We start from the raw sequence: 21622 nt of genomic DNA, 5'->3' as shown, positions 1-21622 counted from the left end.
AGAAGGAGTATAAAAGGGGCGGGAGGAGAGAACACAATAAAAACAGTTACACAGGTAAGCTATGTGTGGCTGAAAGTCAAAAGCAAGGACTCGGGCACGTGCACGGAAAGATGCAGGAGCTGGCGATCACAGCGGAGGGAAAGCTAAATGGGGGCTCTCTGGACAGCACCGGCACAGGGGAGATTCGTTTGTCTGACGCTATTTTCCAGTGGCTAGACCGCCTGATAACCTAGAAACAATATCCTGTAGCAAAAGCTGTCTGAAGGGTGATGGCTGCCCCACATGGGAGCCCTCTGTGGGAGGGCCTCTGAGCCCTGGACCCCACCCGCACTCTGGCAAGGGGAGATGTGGCGGCTCAAGTTCACCTTTCAGCCCGTGATGCATCTGCCTCGGGCAGATGCCTTAACCGGGTGTAGGGGTGCTGGTGGGGGGCCTCCTGAGGGACGAGGAAGGCTTTTTGATGCTAGTAAGCTGCCACGTGAGAGTATAAGAGTGTCCAGCAGGCGTGCACAGTCACACAGGAATGAACGAGCTTGACACACACTCGTGTCCCTGTGAGACACTTGCATCCAACATGCACAGAAGTCCAGCAATGCAGGTCAAGAGGCGGCATTCTTTACATTTGTTTTACTGGAAAATACACAAAGAAATGCTTCATAAACATGAAAGCAAAAGGTCATAACAATATCCTACAGAAAAAGCCAAAAGAAAGCGAGAGGAAACTTGAGAAGGCTAGGGTAAAGGAAACGTATCAAGAAAGGGGAGCTCGAGTTTGCCAGCAACCTGCTGAGCACCCCCGGGTGCCGCCCGAGTCACCACATCTGGTCATGCATTGCATGGAACTACTCATGCATGAACGTGGTTCGAGTGCTTCTGAAAAGAGTAAAGGAAGAACCCTTGGCTTAATAACTTAGGGTACATCTTTTAGACCTTTTGAACATCCTATAAGGATCCAAGATAAAACCATTTGTTTCCAGTTATGAATGACATCTAATTAGCATGGAGAACTTAGGTTAGTGAACTAGAAGGCTTATTACAGGGCTGAATTCTAATGCTCATTAGGACACTAGAATGTTTCTTTAAAAACTGCACATCAAAGTAAAAGCATTAGTCTGCAAGACTTGGTTACAGGAGTCACCCAGGTTAATGTGTTTCCATAGAACGGCCCCTGACCTTAACTTGACCCTGTCTTGGATGCTGCAGGTGTGCAGACCTTAGCTGTGCTGGCCTTCTCCCTTGGCACCTGAGACTGAGGTAACAGAAGAAACACACGGGGATCAGGACTCAGACACAGTCGCTGCTGCACGGCAGGGCTCCCGCTCTCTCCGAGACTGCGACGGGACTGCTCTGTCTAACCAGAGCACGGGAACCTTGGCCTCGCATTTAAAATGCATGTAGAAAACACCATTAAAGATTTAGTAAGGTGAAGGCTTTTCTTCACCTGTCTGCATTGTGCCAACCCGCTTCTCTACCACGTACATTGAGTTATTAGTACCAGATGAGGGGGTTGCTCCCCCCAGAAAAGCAGAGATTTCCTAAAGCTTCAACCTCTGCTAAGGGAGTTAAGCAAACGATCAGTGTTTTGAGAATTTAGGTCATTAAAACCAATGTTCAAGTATTTACTCCTCAGAGACCCCCACATTGGGTTACTCACACTCCCTCCACCCTCCTGAGGGCCAGTTAACTAGATATGCAAATCAAGCAATAAAGTAAGGAAAAACATCCACTTAATTCCCATGGATGAATGTACTTGCATAAGTGATTAAGACCAAAGAAAAAATAAAATAAAAATGACTGTTGAGTAGAAACAAAAGGGTCGGGCCAGATGTGCCACGGGACCCTCAGTGCTGGGTGAGCTCTCGCCTCCCGGGGTGGGGGCGGGGAGCGCAGCCAGGACACACCCTGGCCCACAGGAGCCCACAGGCAGTCTGGTACGGCGTTCTCCGGCTGTCTGAAGAACCTCTCCACGTTTCCGAATAGTCTGGCAATAATTACACTTGTCCTCAGTGTCACTGAAGAAGCTACTAAGCAAGGCCCAGGGATCCAAAACTTTAAGGGGATAAATTGGAATGTAACCTTCCACATGTGCCTTAATTTGAAAAAATTCATCAATGCTCAGAGAAATACCAAAAAGCATACAAGAAGAGAAGATAAAGGAATGAGTCTGAATATATCAATAACAAGTAAAGAAACAGACAGCCACCAGCAGCTTTTCTGGGACAGAATTCGGGCACTGGCACTAAGTGGTGGTGCTCCATCCAAAATGATTAAGGAGGAAGGGAGAAAACTGTTACTTCTTAAACATTGGAGCCACCAAAAAATAGTTAAGCTGCCAGGTTTTTTGTTTGCGCGCTTTTTGAGATCTTAGGTCACTACAGCACATTCACAAATACTCATTTCTGAGGAGAAATCAGAGAAAGCATAAAGAAATACAGCCAGGAAAGATCCCTAATAAAGGAACAGAAGAGCAACAAGCTCACCCCCCAGAACGCCACAGACTTTTCTCTAGCAGGGCTCACAAGCGCGTTACCTTGCTGGACTCTTCCAGCTGAGTGCCTCGCTTCCAGGCTTCAGAGAAGATGGAGCTCACGATGCTCTGGGAGCGGGCGTGCCCTGCTGCCGGCTGGGTGTCGGACACTCCACTGTCAGACTGATTGGAGTGGTTTGACTGAGACTCTGTTCAAAATAAATGTTCAAAAACAGGATCACACAGTTCTGACAGTATGACTATTTATGTTCAGGTAGATCTTTTACAAAAGACCAAGTGCTATATAGAACAGCAACAAGTTACCTTGACTCACTGCATGTAAAGCACACCCGTTTATTCCACTAGAAAACTTCCCTTGCCTTAGGAGCTAAAAGGAAATCTTGATCCTTCTAAAACAGTTCACCACGAGAGACCGATAATTACAATAAAAGGTTCACATACATTATTGGTATCCTGACAATCTGTCTTGGAAGAACTCATAGCAAGTAAAAAAATTAATGAACCATCAATAAAGGAGTGAATTTTTTTCAGGTGTGTCTTTATTACATTGAGATTTGATCTTTTCATATATCACTGCTCCGGGCCATCCCACAGAGCTCTCAAGAATTCAGATATACACATGATGACGACGTCCTTCCCCAGCAATGGGCAGTCCTCAGAGTCTGACCCCCAAGTGAGAGGTGTGTTTCCTAGAGACTCTGGCACAGGCATCATAAGGCAGCCGCTGCTCTGTTGAGCCTGGCCTCCTGGGTAAAGGCACGAGGACAAGCCTTCAAGGGAGCAGGGAATGGCTGAGGATGCAGTGTAATTTGACCCCCAGGGTGAGGGAACCAGGAAGATGACTTCACCGGACACCGAGTCAGGTAGGATAGTCATGCAGAAGCACCTAGTTTAATGCCTGACATCTGGGGGATGCTCAAGTGTTAAAGCCAGTCCTATCCAATCACTCTGTGAGAGATGGGTATTATTAGATTGCCCAAGATACTGTGCCCTCTAGCAGCTCATATACCTATTGAATATAATTTAGAAATTAGGTATGGCTCTGATTTTTAAGAATCATGCTGAAGTAACCAGGTCTACTAGCAGCCTATAGAGACCCGTTCATATTGCTAGTAAACTGCTTTGGGCATTTCAAACTACCTGGGATGCTGGAAGAACTGGATCCGGACTTAATGCTGGAGCTGGATAAGGAAGTCCAATCATAAGCAGACTCTGTCCTCTTCAAGGCTTCTTGATAGTTCACATAGAGCTGCTTCCCATACTAAACAGAAGGCAGTAGATGATGACATCTGAGCCTCACAGGGCATGACACCAATGCGAGAGGTAGGAAAGGGTGACACATTTCTGTTTACTGATTCACAGTTTGTATTAAAATTAACACCTACAATCCTTCCAAAGTTATTTTAACACCAGTAAATTAGAATCTACCCTTATTTTTCCTCATTTTTACAAAGGCAGCAAGAAGTGAACCCTTGATTGGGTTTGTTATCAATACAAAGATTTTTTTCCAGTTATTCCTCAAGCCCCTTTGATTTTACAGCTATAATGAAATTTTACTTCTAGTTCTTGGCACAAATACTTCTTCAAGTATTTTGTACAATCATCTTTAAGATGTCCTTTAAAATATATTTTTTAAGACTTGCTTTTTTTATAGAACTTGCTTTTTTTTTTTAGGTTCACAGCAGAATCAGGAGGAAGGGCCAGAGCCCTCCGATACACTACCAGCTTGCACACGTGCACGGCTTCCTCCATCACCAACACCCCCACCAGAGTGGGACATGTGTTGTTACAGTCAGTGAGACTGTAACATTAACACACAACCATTACTCAAAGTTCAGTTTGTCTTAGGGTCACTCTTGGTGCTATACATTCTATGGATATGGACGAATGAATAATGACATATATCCACCATTACAGTACACAGATTATGAATATTTTCACTGCCCTAAAAATCCTGTACTCTGCTTATTCATCCTTCCCCTATCTCAAGGCAACTTAATTTTCAAGCTCTGCTATATGAGAATGATATGATATGCACTCCAAAGCCAAAATAATCACTTTGATGTTACACAAGCTGTTACCACCAGTATTATTCCACAAATACCAACTGTTAAAAATGTATGCATATGACCAAAAAAAAAAAGACATTTAAAATTAAAACATAAGGCCTGAGAAAACTAGACATTGGCAAAATCATGAACATGAAACAACCAGAATAACTGTCATGGCAATCAAAACCTTATCATTAACTACCTCATTATTCTGCTATCAAACCCAACGAAAACATACCTTGGCGATGCGTATACCATTGACCCACTGGTGCAGGGTCCTCACATCATCGCAACAAAGATACTTAATGTACTGAGATTTCTTCTGGATCTGTGGGTGCTGCAAGATTAAAGATGAAGTCCAATTAAGTCTGCTGGAGAACTGAAGAAAAATAAACTCTACCAAAGCCTGAACATACCCTGACAAATTACAGGCCATCAGAGTAATGGCCTAGTAATTTATATCTCTCATATGGCCATAGGCCAAATAAAATGGCCCATAAATATATTTATAAAATAAATGAGAAAAAATATGCTGAATTTTAGTCAAGATATCCAAATTAAAAAAATACCTTCACATTTGGAAAATCCCCAAACACCCCTTCTACATTTCAAAGAAACAATGTCCACCAACAAAGTCATCAGAATTCTTAATTTATAAGACAATGAAACAAGAAAATATTGTTTGATTTCACTTTGAACCCACAGAAAAGCACTCAGAAGACTCCAAACAAGAGTCTTTGGGAAAGCTTCCAGTGCTCCTCTGGAGGTGACCAACTGGGTGGGGTGGACCGAGCACCAGGCACAGCACCTGGGACATGATGGGGTGCTCCCACCACTGCAGGGGCGCTCTCTGTGGACTGAGCCCTGCTCCACAGGCTCCTGTACCCCCACGCAGCACAGGCCTTCCAGGGAATGAGCAGCTTATCAACTGCCTCATCTAATTTAGTTTTCACAACCCAATATGCTTCTCAGTTGAGAGATGGATGGGAGATGACTGACTTGACCTTGAGTAAAAAATGCAAGTGCTAGCACAGACTTCAGGTATTTATTTAAATACTCACCTGAGGATTTGTTTATTGATTTTAGAAAGAGAGGGAGGGAAGGCAGGGGGAGGGAGGCAGGGGAGAGGGAGAGGGGAAAAGAGAGACAAACATCAATCCGTTGCCTCCAATGCACACCCCGACCAGGACTGAACCTGCAACCTAGGTAGGTGCCCTGACCAGAAATCAACCCTGCAGCCTCCGGGTGTGCAGGAAGATTAGATGCTCCAACCAACAGAAAGACTCAGCCAGGGCTAGACGTAAGGTATTTTAATTCTACTGGGCCACGACCCCTAGTTCCCTTGGATGAAAAACTAAATCACAGTTCTTTTGGGGGTAAGGATTGTTAATTACTACTTCCCTCTTACTTATTCTGAAAACAAAATTTTAAATTGCTATTACTTTACCTGAAGTATTTAAGTTTATATCCAATTGTAAGAGGCTTAAAACTTTTTTAACCATATTCGTTTGTTGTGGAAACCCATGAAATCAATACAATGATTTGAATAAGTTCTCAATGTAGCAGGAATAGGTGGCCACTATTATAAATTATGTATCTGCATTGTTAAAGATTCATTTCTCTGGGTCGCAATGAGAGAAATATAAATTCACTTATTTATTCTATTCTATACACTGTTTTACAGAGCTCAGCTCCTATGATAAAACATTTAATGCAAAACCAATTTTGTTGTTGAGAGCTATAATCAGTTTTAACCATAACCCAATAATAAGGGTTAGCAAAATAATTCCGAATGATTTCTCCTGATAATATAGGCTCCACAGCCTTCTCTTGGAATATATGCCCTTGTCCTCATTAGACCACAGAATAAACCACCATAGCAGTCTTAAAAGAGCAGAGGAGGACAGACAGAGGAGTGTGTATTTTTCTGTAAAAGAAAGAGGGATTTTATTGCATTCATTTATTCAACAAATCCTTGTTGAGTAAGAACTATCTGCCAGATGCTTCAAGCAGTCGCTGGGATACAGTGTTGACAAAACGGAAGAGGCCACACCCAGGCTGTGCAGGAGACGAAACGGGCGACTGAGAAAGAGCCTTCTTCAGCGCGGCCCGTTAGGGCTGGAGAGCTCTTCTCCGTCTCCTGCTTCTGAGACACTGGCCACTGGACAGACTTCAGACAAACGAACAGCGGCCATAGGACGGCTCTCAGCTCTTATCACCACGGCCCCCTTTACAGTGATTTACAAACTATTTCTGGCTGATTCCTTCCATTTTAAGGGTTACCAGGATAGGTGTTCAACTGTAGCAGTGACCCTGCCGGGGTGGGGGGGCGGAGAGGGGGAGAGAGAGATCTCTACACAAGGGAGTATTTTTAAAATCAATACGGCATCAAAGAAAATCAAAGAGAAATTAACTTTTAACCTTCTATCCTCATCTCTCTAACCTGAGATTCCAAATAACACGCTGAAGAGTACTACGATACCACTATTTGAGTATTTGCAGATTCCTTGCTAATTTAAAATTTTCATTTTGGGACCCCCAGGATTCTTTTTTCAACCTCCCACACCGTAAAGACATTCATTACACAGCCTTCATTACGGTCATTCAGGCTCCGTGCCAATACCTAAGGAGAATGCCTGTTCTGCGGACACACTGTTATTTTATTAAAAGTGGCATTTATTGAGCACTCAGTATGTTCACATGTATTAACTCATTCCATCAGACCCCATGAGCTACATATTACTATTTCCACGATCTGAGGAGAAATGGAGACACAGAGAAGTTCAGACCGTTTCCGAAGTTACTGGTCAACAAGTGAAAGAACCAGGACTTGGTATGATGTGATCTCATTTCAGGGCCCATGCTGTCAAACACTGTGTCATATTATTGCCTTGTAAGTGTGAAACATTCTTTCAAATTTGCTGCCTCTCTTCTCTGTTTGCCAAATATTATTCCACCACTTTTAAAATCACACACGAGGCAGGACTTCCGGCCAAGATGGAGGCGTAGGTAGATACACTGTGCCTCTTCACACAACCAAAAGGACAACAACAATTTAGAAACAAAAAACAACCAGAACCGACAGAAAGTTGAACTGTATGATGTCCGACAACCAAGGAGTTAAAGAAGAAATGTTCATCCAGACCGGTAGGAGGGGCAGAGACCAGCAGCTGGGTGGAGAGGACCCATGGCAAGGCGGCAGCTGGTGGACCTGGTGAGGTGGTGGCTGGCAGAGTGGGTGGTCCCACATTCACGTGCAGATAAACCGGGAGGAACAACTGGGGAGCAGGATGGACCGCACAACCCAGGGTTCCAGCACAGGGGAAATAAAACCTCAAACCTCTGATTGAAAACACCTATGGGGGCTGGGGCAGCAGCGGGAGAGACTCCCAGCCTCACAGGAGAGTTCGTTGGACAGACCCACAGGGTCCCGGGATGTACACAAACCCACCCGCCAGGGAATCAGCACCAGAAGAGCCCACTTAGCTTGTGGGAAGCAAGGCAAGTGACTGAAATCTGGCAGAGAGCAGAGCAAGTGCCACTGTTCCCTCTCAGACCCCTTCCACACACCCAGCGTCACAACCCAGTGATGGGGGTTACCTGGCCCTGGTGAACACCTAAGGCCCTGCCCCTTACCACATAGTAGGCGCGACAAACCAAAATAAAAAAAAAAGTCCCAAAGGAAACAACAGATCAAAGCTCCAGAAAAGAATACAACTAAACGACGAAGAGATAGCCAACCTATTAGACACATAGTAAAAAACACTGGCAATCAGGATACTCACAGGATTGGTTGAATTTGGTCACATATTAGATGAAAAAAAATGAAGGCTACGCTAAGTGAAATCAAGGAAAACGTACAGGGAACCAATAGTGATGAAACCAGGACTCAACAGGAAGGAAACCAGGACTCAAATCAATGGAGTGGACCAGAAGGAAGAAAGAAACATTCAACCAGAAAAGAAGGAAGGAACGAGAATTCAAAAAAATGAGGAGAGGCTTAGAAACCTCCAGAACATCTTTAAACATTCCAACATCTGAATCATAGGGGTGCCAAGAGAAGAGAAAGAGCAACAAGTGGAAAAGTTATGGGAAAGTTATTTGAAAAAATAATAAAGGAGAACTTCCCCAATCTGGCTAAGGAAATAGACTTCCGGGAAGTCCAGGAAGCTGAGAGTCCCAAAGAAGTTGGACCCAAGGAAGCACACACCAGGGCACATCATAATTACATTACCCAAGATTGAAAATAAGGAGAGAATCTCAGAAGCAGCAACAGAAAAGGAGACAGTTACCTACAAAGGAGTTCCCATAAGACTGTCAGCTGATTTCTCAAAAGAAACCTTACAGGCAAGAAGGGGCTAGAAAGAAGTATTCCAAGTCATGAAAGGCAAGGACCTACATCAAAGATTGCTCTATCCAGCAAAGCTTTCATTTAGAATTGAAGGGCAGATAAAGTGCTTCCCAGATAAGGTCAAGTTAAAGGAGTTCATCATCACCAAGCCCTTATTATATGAAATGTTAAAGGGAATTACCTAAGAAAAAGAAGATCAAAACTACGAACAGTAAAATGACAACAAACTCACAATCATTAACAACCACACCTAAAACAAAAATAAAAACAAACTAAGCAAACAACTAGAACAGGAACAGAACCACAGTAATGGACATCACATGGAGGGTTATCAACAGGGGAGTTGGAGGAGGAGAGAGGGGGAAAAAGCACAGAGAATAAGTAGCATAAATGGTAGGTAGAAAATAGACAGGGGGAGGGTAAGAATAGTATAGGAAATGTAGAAGCTGGGGAACTTGTATGTATGACCCATGGACATGAACTAAAGGGGGAGGTGTGGGTGGGAGGGGGTGTGCAGGGCAGAGGGGAGTGAAGGGAGGAAAATGGGACAACTGTAATAGTATAATCAACAAAATATATTAAAAAATAAATAAAATCACACACGAGATAAGAACAAGTATGGAGGAGATGTTCTTGCTAAAAATCAGAAGTTTTGCGCATTAAATTCTTAAACACTCCAAAAAGAATATATAATGAAGTTGCCCTCCAAAACAAATGAACAGCTATACAGAAAGGTTATTATTTCATGTTTAAAATGACGATGATTTGGAAAGTTTGCATTGTTTAATAATAAAGGCAAAAATTTTGAGAATAAAAGCATTTAAGAATATGAAATTCTTGATTACTGTTTTTAAGTATATTTTATTGATTATGCTATTACAAGGGGAGGAAAGTTGTCCCAAATTTTCCTCCCCTTTATCCCCCTCTACCCTGCATCCTCCCACCCTCCAGCATTGCTCCCAAGGCCTTAAAGGTTCATGTCCATGGGTCATACATACAAGTTCTTTGGCTTCTCTATTTTCTATACTATTTTTAACCTTCCCCCTATTTTGTGCTTACCTATTGTGCTTCTTATTCCCTGTACCTTTTCCCCCATTCTTCCCCTCCCCACTGATAACCCTCCAGGTGATCTCCATTTCTGTGATTCTGTTCCTGTTCTAGTTATTTGCTTAGTTTTTTTGTTTTTGTTTTTAGGTTCAGTTGTTGGTAGTTGTGAGTTTGTTGTCATTTTACTGTTCATAGTTTTGATCTTCTTTTTCTTAGATAAGTCCCTCTAATATTTCATATAATAAGGGCTTGGTGATGATGAACTCCTTTAACTTGACCTTATCTGAGAAGCACTTTATCTGCCCTTCCATTCTAAATGAAAGCTTTGCTGGATAGAGTAATCTTGGGTTCAGGTCCTTGCCTTTCATGACTGGGAATGTCTTTCCAGCCCTTCTTGCCTATAAGGTTTCTTTTGAGAAATCAGCTGATAGTCCTTTGTAAGTAGCTCTCCTTTCCTCTTGCTGCTTTTAAAATTCTCTCCTTATCTTCAATCTTGGGTAACTTAGTACGACGTGTCTTGGTGTGTTTCTTCTTGGATCCAACTTCTTTGGGACTGTCTGGGCTTCCTGGACTTGCATATCTAGTTCCTTTGCCAGATTGGGGAAATTTTCCTTCATCATCTTTTCAAATAGGTTTTCAATTTCTTGGTCTTCCTCTTCTCCTGCTGGCACCCCTATAATTTGGATGTTGGAACGTTTAAAGTTGTCCCAGACAACTTGCCCTAAGCCTCTCCTCATTTCTTCTTACTTCTTGTTTCTTTGTTCTATTCCGGTTGGATGTTCACTTCTTCCTTTTGTTCCAAATCTTGATTTGAGTCCCAGTTTCCTTCCCTTCACTGTTGGTTCCTTGTATATTTCCCTTTATTTTAGTTTGTATAGCTTTCATTTCTTCCCCCATTTTGCGACTAAACTCAGTCATTTCAGTGAGCATCCTGATTTACCAGTGTTTTGAATTCTGCATCTGATAGGTTGGCTATCTCCTTGTCACTTAGTTCTTTTTCTGGAGTTTTGATCTGTTCTTTCATTTGGGCCACATTTCTTTGTCTTGGTGCACTTGTTATGTTGCAAGCGGCAGAGCCTTAGGTATTCTTCAGAGATGGGGCAACCCATTTTGCTGGGTTGTGGTGCTGTATGTTGGGGAGGGGTCAGAGAGGGAACAGTGCCACTTGCTAGCTTCTCAGTTCTCTCCCCACTTTCCATCACTTCGGACAAGTGGATTATGTCCTTTCAGGTGCTGATCCCAGGTGGGTGGGCTTGTTTATGTTCTAGGATGCTGTGAGTCTCTCCAACAGACTCTCCTGTGAGACTGGGAGCTTCTCCCACTGCCACAATCCCCAGAGGTTTTTACAGTCACGGGTTTTGAGGCTTTATTTCCCTGTGCTGGAACCCTGGGTTACGCAGTTTGTCTTGCTCCCCAGTTCTTCCTCCCATTTACCCACATGCAAATGTGGGAAATCCTGTCCATGAGCTGCTGCCTTGCCTTGCATCCTCTCCATCCCAGCTGCCCGTCTCTGCCCCCCTCCTACCAGTCTGGATGAATGTTTCTTCTTTAACTTCTTGGTTGTTGGACTTCCATGGAGTTTAATTTTCTGGGAGTTCTGGCTGTTTTTTGTTTTTAAATTGGTTGTTGTCCTTTTGGTTGTGTGAGGAAATGAAGTGTTTCTAGCTACATCTCCATCTTTGGCCAGACCATGAAATTCTGGATTAGTATTGTGCTATTAGATGACTTTTCTCTGTTTATGTCAAAAATTAGATTGAGACTGATCCTTTCTAAAACTCTATTAACTAAAAGTGATGCTCTAAAATCACAGTCCAAGTGCTAATGGAAAACCACTGAGTATATACTAACCATTTATTACTTTGCAAACACATGCATGCTTTTAAATTAGTTCCCTCAACTAATTTGTAAGAAGTTAAAAAATAAAAATATGTAACACTGCACCCATTCCAAAACTTTTGATCCTTCTAAACCTCAAAAAAAAAAAAGCCCTCAGAAGAAAAATATTCTTAACCTAGGAGTTTTATGTATGTTGCAAAAGGGATTAAAGTAATACTGCAAGAAATAACAAGAGTTGGTGATGATGCGGACAAAAGGAATCCTTATACACTGTTGGCTGGATTGTATATTGGTGTAGCCATTATGGAAAACAGTATAAGGGTTCCTCAAAAGTTTAAGGATAGAACTATCTTATAATCCAGCAATCCCTCTCATGGGTATTTCTAGAAGAGCATGAAAACACTAATTTTAAAAGATGTATGCACCCTTATGTTCACTGTAGCATTTTTTACAGTAGCCAAGATATGGAACAACCTTAGTGTTCATCGACAGATGAACGGATTTTCTAGGTCAGCACGTGATGCCTGGAACGGCAGGGGCCATCTGCGGCAGTGAAGCGAGCCAGCCTGAGAAGAAGGTGATACGCAGAAGATGGAACAGGGAACGATGGAGAGAATCTGGGTTCTCACTGACAACCTTGAGCCATTAAAAATAAACAACTCTTACTGTCCTCATGTTACGAGATCCCCAAATAACTTTCATTTACATGGGTTATGTTTACTGATATTCACCTTATAAGAAATTAAAACTTAGAAAAAATTAAAACACAACAATATACAAATATACATTACACTACCCGACAGCAAAGATATCATCACATGTCATGTAACGTCTCTGAAAACTCCATCACACATTTGTGGAGAAGGAGAGTCTAAAAGGCAAATAGCATCTTACCACTATCTGAAGAGTGATTTTGACGTCACGGACCCCTTGAGAGGTCCCCAGGGACTCCCCAAGGATGTTGGACCTCAGTTTGAAACTTCTGAATTAAGCTAATTTCTACTGACTTTTAAAAAATTATTTGTTGCTGTAATTTTTTTTAACATGATATATTTTTTAAAGATTTTATTTATTTATTTTTAGAGAGGGAAGGGAGGGAGGGAGGGAGGGAGAGACAGACAGACAGACAGACAGACAGACAGACATCAATGTGCAGTTGGGGGTTATGGCCTGCAACCCAGGAATGTACCCTGGCTGGGAATCGAACCTGGGACACTTTAGTTCCCAGCCCGCACTCAATCCACTGAGCTACGCCAGCCAGGGCTTGTTGCTGTAATTTAAATGATAAGATGGTATTCTCTAAGAAAGGATTACCTAATAAAGGGTTATCATTATAATACACCTAATTTTATCAAAGCAATAAAAATTCTATCCAAAAATCCTGAACAAACACTGCTGCCCCAAACCCAACTGATAATTCCCAGGAGAGCAGAAGCAGACAATGACATGAACAAGTAGGCCTAAGTAGCTACCAAGGGGTTACTATGAGGGAGCCAGTGAGAAAGACATAATCATATCCGTAATTATCCTGGATTTTTAAAAGTTGGATTTTTTTACAAAAAGGATTTTATTTATTTATTTTGAGAAGGGAAGGGATGGAGAAAGGGAGAGAAACACAGTGTGTGATTGGTTACCTCTCGCACACCCCAACCGGGGACCTGGCCCGCAACCCAGGCCTGTGCCCTGACCAGGAATCAAACCAGTGACCTTTCAGTCTGTAGGCTGGTGCTCAATCCACTGAGCTGCACCAGCTAGGGCTGAAAGTTCTTTTTATCAGTGTTCCAAAAGATCACTGAAAGTTCACTAAAAACGTCAGTTCTCAAACTACAGGTATAACTGGTGTGAGCAGCTCACATATTTGGATCAAGAAGGAAACCGCCCCCCCTAAAATCAGTCCAGACATATGCAAGTTATCAGGGTAGTATTTGGGGGTTGGGAGACAAAAACGATTTATTACTAGACCAGATGAGACCAGTCCACTTTGACCCTGGGCACAGTACCCTCTGATAGTTCTGTTGAGTGAGAGTACAGGAGAAAAACTAAACCACACAAAATTTCTGTGTCTCACATTTGGCTCTGATCTAAGATTTCCTAAGATAAGCCTGTTATTCAATGAAAGTCTCAATTTTATAATCCAATCTACTTTATATATTATGACTCAAAGTTTACAACCTAGCATCCATTTCTTAGCAGCATCAATCTAATTAAGGCTACTTAGGTAAGGGCCAGCTGTGGTATATAACACACTTTCTTTTCATTATCCTTCATCATTCCTTTAAAAATCTACAGGGAAAAAAAGCAAGAACAATATACTCACTGAAGATCCAAACAATTCTAAAATGTGTCCACTAACCCGCTCTATGTCTAACATCATATTAAAATTACTGAAAAGAGACACATGCTTACCTTTAGCACCAGACAGTAGTCTGTAGGGGCTTTGTACTTGTTCCGATAGTCCTGTCCATAATAAACGTTCACGTGGTCCAGCTGGAGAAAGCAGACCAGGTCCCGAGAGACCTACAATAAAAAACATCCAGACGGAGATTTAACGATAATGTGTAAGCAATCAAATATCATAACTGGTAACAGTTTCTAGTAGAAAAATCAAAACTTTACCAAGTAGAAATTACTGCTCTTTTGCAGAAGACAGTGAAATTTCCTAGAAATGTTTCTTTTTCAATCTATAATGCAACAAAAAAGGCCATCTTACTTAACTGTCTTGCTATTTACAATGAACACTGACTTGCTTGGAAAAAAAAACTGGCATTTTAAAGAAACTTTAAATACAAGGGGGAACCCCCCAAAAAGAACAGAATTTATTTGTAAAAAATGGTGTATTTATTCTTACATATTTAAACTTCAGTCACTTTCAAAGTACTCTCCATTTGATGCAATATACCTATTGAGATGTTTTTCCACTGCTCAAAATAGTTTTTGAATTTGTCAGTTTTGATGCCTTTCGGTGCTTCTGCCATTTCTTTGTTTTACCTCTTCCAGGTTGGTAAAACCTGGAAGAAATGTTTTCCTTTGAGGACTTTTTTCATCCAGGGAAACAAAAAAGTCACTTGGGGTGAGACTGCATGAATAGGGAGGGTGGGGCACAGAGGCAGTGCAGTTTTTGGTCAAAAACTGCTGTACACTCAGTGCAGTGCGGGATGGTATGCTTGTAAGTCACCCATCAAGAAATGGGCAAACTCACCGAAAGTCTCTTCTAAAAAAAACACTGAAGCCAAATGCAGCCTCTCACAACAATACCAGCTGGCACACTGATACAGCTGTGTTCCTAGATCACTCACCTAGTGGGGGAAGCCTGTACTACTAGGCTCCCCCCCCGAAGATAATTCCAGTTTTGGGGGGTGCCCCTTCATATGGTATAACAGGGGTCCCAAACTCCAGGCCATGGACCAATACCAGTCTGTGCCTGTTAGGAACTATGCTGCACAGCAGGAGGTGAGCTTGAATGTAATGCAGTAGAATCCACCCTGAAACCCTCCCCCCAGTCCCTCCATCACTGGAAAAACTGTCTTTCACAAAACCAGTCCGTGGTGCCAAAAAGTCTAGGGACCGCTGGATAGTATATTATATACAATACAGTATAATAGAGCTCTTTGGAAAGAGCAAGAAAACGTAGTTCAGTGTCTGTACACACATATACCAAGTATAGCATTTCTCAAGTCAGGGTTTCCTCACCAGTTAAACAGGGTCTGCCTCTCAGGATGGCAATACAGACCGGAAGCAGTGATGCTGTAAGGAGCTTAAAACAGTGCTGGCCCTCAGTAAGCACAGAAGTGACAGGTACCAAGGGGGCCCTCGGAAGAAGCATATCACCCAAGCAAGGCTGAAACAGCTATAATCCCAGACAGCTATTCTCCCCAAACAACAACAAGCAAAAAACCACTCTTTTAGAAGTTCCAAAAATAATAAATAAAAGTATGGTTCAAATTTGGCAAGAGAATTGAGATGGGCCAAACCACTGACCAGAGAGAGAACATTTTCAGGTTTCTTCTTCTTTATAACATGTCAGTAAGCAAAGCAATGTTCTGTGTGTCCTACAGAAGTTGAAACAAATCAAAGTCTAGATTCGCCTTGTCAACACACTCACTACAAATTAAAATCAATTAGCATAATGAAGAAACTCAAAAGCCAGCAGAAGGGGACACACCTTTGCTTTTCCTTTAGGGACGTAGTAAATACCAGATGCTCGCAAGAGAAAATAACGCTTTTTCCAGGACTTCTTGCCATCATCTTTCAACCAAAGGACTCCTTCAATTTCTGGTACAGTTACAGAACTTCCACAAAAACATTCCTAAAATAAGAAAATAAGTAGGAAAGACTTATATGATCCTTGGATTCTCATAACAAAGTTGTGTTTACACCTGTGAAATATATGACAATGTAATTAAACCAAAATGACTTTGTAAAAATAACATGCTGCTAATTTTACCTCAGTTTGAATTCTCTGTTCTAAACATAATATGGATTTATTGTGGAACTACTATGGCAATCCCTATGAACTTTTACCTAAAAACTTTTTTTGAAGAAACTAAGATGAAATGTTAATGAGCTGCATATAATAGCACTTAAATGAATTTGTAAACAGCATACTTATAATACATTTAATAAAAGTGTCAGACTAACATAAACACTGAACTTTGTTTTTTGTTAAATTATTAACACATTTAGATTAGCTGTCAAGCTGAGTAGGAATATACTTTAAAAGAAAGCAACATGCTAAGTGAATGATTAAACTTTCGCAATTTAAAAATTCTATCCATTTATGTGACTCTAAAACAAAGAGGGCATTTAATTTTAAAACATTTAATATTAAACGAGCCCTGGCTGGTGTGGCTCAGTCAATTGAGTGCCGGCCTGCAAACCAGAGCTGCCAGTTCTATTCCCGGTCAGGGCACATGCCTGGGTTGCAGGCCAGGTCCCCAGCAGGGGGCTGAGAGAGGCAACCACACATGGATGTTTCTTTCCCTGTCTTCCTCCCTCTTTTCCCCTCTCTCTAAAAATAAATAAATAAAATCTTAAAAAATATAAAATTGAAATAAATGTAAACAAACTCAAAATTTTGAATTCTACCTATACTTAGAAACAATTTTAACTTTAAAATAAAAAGCAATCATGTATTTGGTAAAAGATTTTTAGAAATGTTCACTAAACATTAATATAAGATATTCTGAGCCTAAATTAATTTGTCTCTCCCCAATGTACTGAAGAATTACAAATTACAGAGGACTTTTCTTAATAATAGTGTCATATGAAAAGCTGAATGCTGATCTTCATTGTCCTACTTACCTTGTTGCTAAGAAAGCAATTTATTCAGATTTTCAAACATTCCCTTGTATCCGCAAAAGCTAAAAAGCTAAAAATTCAATTATATTTGAATTTGTGTTATTACTCTTCAAAATAAGGAAATGTATGTATTTTTAGAAATGACTATGTTTTTAAAAATACAGTTATGTAAGACTAAGGCTTGAACTATTTTGTGAACAGCTAATTACATTTCCAGCACCATAAAACAGCACCATCACAGGCTCCGCTGACCAGCCTTTCCTCTCACTCATCAGCCCCAAACAGCTCCTGCTCCTTTCAGCACGCCAGCACACTGCATGGCAAGGGAAGTTTTTAAAAGCTTCTTCAGTGGTCTAACATTCATACAGTTGAACTCTCTCCCTCAGGCTGCAGAAGAATACAGTGTTCTCTAGCTACAACTGCAAAAATACATATACTGCACTGACATACTTCAAAAAATGTGCTTAATTTTTTAATATGATCAAGTGCAAGGAAAAAGAACGATGGTGGAGTGGAGAATCAAATCATACCTCCAACAGCACCTCTTTGTTCCTGTCAGCCATCTCAGCGGTTTCCTTTCTCCCCAGAAGATAGTTCTGGAAGAATGAATGAAGGAAAGTTAAAGGATACATGTGTTCTATTGCCCCCTTGGCACAAGTGCATATGTGATTGCTTCTAGAGACACAGCGACTCTGCGGCGACTTCCGCCTGTGCAGAGTGAGAAGGAACACTCTTTGAAAAGCCACCTGTGTGTGGACATCACCACTGAATGGTTAGCTCTGGCCCCCGCCCTCACCTCTGCCCACGTCTCTGGTAGAACCACTCTATAAACTCCTCTCCCTCAAACCCTGAGGTGACACTACGTGCAACAGCTGGCTAATGCGTTTCCATGTATCTAATGAAAGCTACACCTACAGGACCTGACAGGTTCACAAATTATTAACACAAAGAAGGCAAATTTCCTTAAAATATGCTGAGCTTAACTGATCCAAATGCAGAAAATTTAATCTATGTTCTGGCTTTTAAAGAAGAAATCCAAAATTCTCTGAAACTATCATAATCTCATTTGGGTGACTCAACTAAACTATAAAGTCTAATTATAAGCCTTATGAAAAAATTTTCACAATCATCCATAAAAAAGATCTGTCGGTATTCCCAGATGGATAATCTTCACTAAAATATCCAGTGAAGTTGTCGCATGATTATGCCACCTGAAAGATAACTACTGTGTACCTTTAACACTGCTACTATTTTTCCTCATTACTACTTTTTATACTGGGGTTGTTCTCTCACCTGATTTTTATAAAATATCTGGGTAATAGGAAGTATTAACTCAAACATTCTAGAATAAGCAAAGATACCAAATAAATTGAGATAACATACAGTAGAATGTGGAACCAGTTATAATCAAGGTTACTGTGATAAAAAAAGTAACTTAAAAAAGAAATCAAAGAAAGTATAAACTGGATAATGGCTGAAGTAGAAAAACTTAAATATGTAAGTACTTTTCTTTGATGGATAAGAAACAAACCAAACAAACAGCTATTGAACACAGCTCTGTATTAGAGAGAGCAGAAACCTGGTAACTCTTTGGAGTGACTTCTATTTCTCCGCAGGCTCACCCCATCTGGCTCTGCGGGCTGGTAACTCCTTTGAGCCTTGACACCTGGGCCCAGCAGTCCTTCCACCTCAGCAGTAGTGAGTGTTCCCAGGGGGGTTTGCAACCCCAGTGTTCCAATCAGGTGGATTCTAGTCTTTTAACTCTATTAACTTAGCAGTAATAGAGTAATACAAGAATAGTACTAAGAAGTAATATAACAATAAGAGGTTAAAAATCCTAACCTCACCCTGGCCGGGTGGCTCAGTTGGTTGGAGCACTGTCCTGTGGACCAAAGGGTTGCAGGTTCGATCCCTGGTCAGGGCACGATAACTAGGTTGTGGGTTTGATCCCCAGTCGGGGCACATACGGGTGGCAACCAATCAGTGTTTCTCTCTCATGTTGATGTTTCTCTTTCTCTCTTCCTCTCTCTCTAAAATCAATCAACATATCCTCAGGTGAGGATTAAAAAAAAAAAATCCCAACCTCTACAAGTTATTGAGTCTTACCTGTGGGTTTTTGAAAAGTGCATATTTTTCTATACGCTCCATAAATATAAGCTTGTTTTGGCTATCTCTTGTCCAATTAAGAAGATTTTCAACCAAGTTTTCATGATCTTCAAAGATTCTCTCTGTTCCAAATAAAATGTCAATATTTTGTTAGTATTCACCAGAATGGCATCAGAGACATGAAACCTTGTAAAGTGATTCACAGCAGAAATGTAAAATCTTTACTGACACCACAACCCTGGGCACTTAGAAGTTATTGGTTTTCTACCTATTTTCAAATAAGGGAACATGTCTTAACAGTGGTAAGTGACTTCAGCAAGGTCACACAGCTGCTACGCAGAAGAATCAGGACTAGAACTAGGTCTTCTGACTTCTAGGTTTCCTTCAGCTTTCAGTTTTTTCCCATTCCATCGTTTTTTGCAATTTCTTGAGAGTTGCTTATGGCTTCATACTTAATTTTTAGAATATTCCATTTCTGCTTGAACAAAATGTGTATTTTTCTGTTATTAGGTAGTGTACTGAACATTTGTAGATCAAAAAAATTACTTTTCAAATCTCCTACATCCTTTTCTGTCTGCTTGATTGTACTTATCACTGAAAAGGTTCTACTGTGAAGGCTGACTTGTGGATTTCTCCTGTAGTCATCCATTTTTGCTTATACATTTTAATACTATTAGCTAAAACTTAGAAGGTGGTCTCTTTTTGACGAATGTGTTCTCATCTCTAGTAATGCATTTTGCTTGAAGTTTATTTTATCTGATATTAATATAGTTAATTATCTTTCTTTTGGTTAGTGTCTTTTCACATTCTTTTTATTTTCAACCTTTATGTGTCCTAGGTAATAGGTCTTGTCTGAATAGCAAACAACTACATTTTGTTTATTCATCCTTTCTAATAATCTTTGTTGTTTAACTGGGTAGTTCACATGTATAATTTGTTTCCACCATCTTATTTTGGGCTCCTAGTAGTCCCTTGTTTTCTTTTATTCATTCAACAAATTCTGAATAACCACATACTATACTTTTTTTAAATTTTATTTTTCAATTTAGTTCACATTTACTATTATTTTTTATTAGTTTCAGGTACACAGCATAGTGGATACACAAGCAAATACTTCACAACATGGTTCCCCTGATAATTCAAGTGCACGCCTGGCTCCGTACAGACTTATTACCATATTAACTGACTACGTCCCCCATGCTGTACTTCACACCCCTTGACTCCGTATTTTGCGACTACCAATTTGTAGTTCTTAATCCCTTCACCCTGTTTACCCCTCCCCTCTAGCAACCAGTCAGTTTTATCTCTGTATCTGTGAGTTGACCTCATGCTGTACTTGAAGCACTGTGCCACATATGATTAAATAAGACACCATGGTCAATTATATAAGAGGTAATACAGAAATATAAGTTTCAAGCTATGGCCATGGAAATACACACATTTTCTGTGTACCATGATACTACTACATTTGTGAACTAAACAAATTTTCTAATTCATTAAGAACAAATATAGATGAATATTGGGAACATATTTTTATACATATTAATGAAGTTCTAATAACTTATGATTTAGTTTTGGGAATTGTGTACATATGTTCTGAGAGTGGGTTAATAATTAAATTTTTATTTCTCTGGAAATTGCTTTGAATATTTAAAGATAGTAAGTAATGAGAGAAATACAAATAAATATTTTAAATAAAATAGCAAGTTAAAATTGATAACGGATTCAATAAAGTGTAATAAAATAATTATTGCAAGGTTTCTGTAATCATACAACTAACACTTTTTAAGAGTCATTGATGATATAAAAAATTAGAATGTTTATAATTAGAAAACACCTTAACAAACTACATATCTTAAGAAACTAAGACTTAATATACCGCCCTGGCTGGCGTAGCTCAGTGGATTGAGTGCGGGCTGGGAACCAAAGTGTCCCAGGTTCCATTCCCAGCCAGGGTACATTCCTGGGTTGCAGGCCATAACCCCCAGCAACTACACAGTGATGTTTCTCTGTTTCTTTCTCCCTCTCTCTCCCTCTCTCTCCCTCTCTCTCCCTCTCTCCCTCTCTCTCTCTCTCTCTCTCTCTCTCCCCCCACTCCCTTCCCTCTCTAAAATAAATAAATAAATAAAATCTTAAAAAAAAAAAGACTTAATATACCTAGCTAAAAATAAGAAACCTGTGCTTTTTGTTTCCCCTGAGAGTCCTATACTGGTATAATAACTTCAGTACAAATGGGAATAATACACTGCGCTTTAGTTAAGTGTGCTGATGTATGCAGTTCTTATTTGAAAGGAAATACTATTGTGTTGCCTTAAAAAAAACTTTGTTCTAGCAAGATTTTATCAGAGATAAAAAAGAAAAGAAAAAGAATAAACTCATATTTTTACTCATATATCAGTGTGTTTCCTTGAGTTACATGTGATTTTTTGTTGATATTAAATATTG

General features: G+C 40.5%; 1 protein-coding gene across 7 annotated transcripts in view; it reads right to left on the bottom strand.

Annotated features, from left to right (window-relative positions):
• Window positions 1–21622, bottom strand: part of RAPH1 (Ras association (RalGDS/AF-6) and pleckstrin homology domains 1) — a 99525-nt gene that overhangs the window by 12117 nt on the left and 65786 nt on the right. For 5 of the 7 annotated variants that reach the window (XR_006787174.1, XM_045851400.1, XM_045851413.1 and 2 more), the window contains 7 exons: window positions 19178–19299; window positions 17602–17667; window positions 15936–16079; window positions 14180–14290; window positions 4778–4876; window positions 3629–3749; window positions 2531–2676 (listed from right to left, as the gene is read on the bottom strand). Coding sequence is in view for 6 of the 7 variants with exons in the window: in XM_045851400.1 (XP_045707356.1) it covers window positions 2531–2676; window positions 3629–3749; window positions 4778–4876; window positions 14180–14290; window positions 15936–16079; window positions 17602–17667; window positions 19178–19299 (809 nt within the window). In the remaining variant the exon portion in view is untranslated. Of the gene's footprint in view, window positions 1–6; window positions 631–1173; window positions 1250–2530; window positions 2677–3628; window positions 3750–4777; window positions 4877–14179; window positions 14291–15935; window positions 16080–17601; window positions 17668–19177; window positions 19300–21622 lie in introns of those variants that run through there. The other 2 variants (XM_045851439.1, XM_045851450.1) reach the window with 2 other exon arrangements.

This window comes from Phyllostomus hastatus, unplaced genomic scaffold (genome assembly GCF_019186645.2).
Source record: "Phyllostomus hastatus isolate PE091 unplaced genomic scaffold, TTU_PhHast_1.1 phas_contig_137, whole genome shotgun sequence".
Lineage (NCBI taxonomy): Eukaryota > Metazoa > Chordata > Mammalia > Chiroptera > Phyllostomidae > Phyllostomus > Phyllostomus hastatus.
Note: the sequence above shows the minus strand (reverse complement) of the source record. Positions and strands in the feature narration are given on the sequence as shown.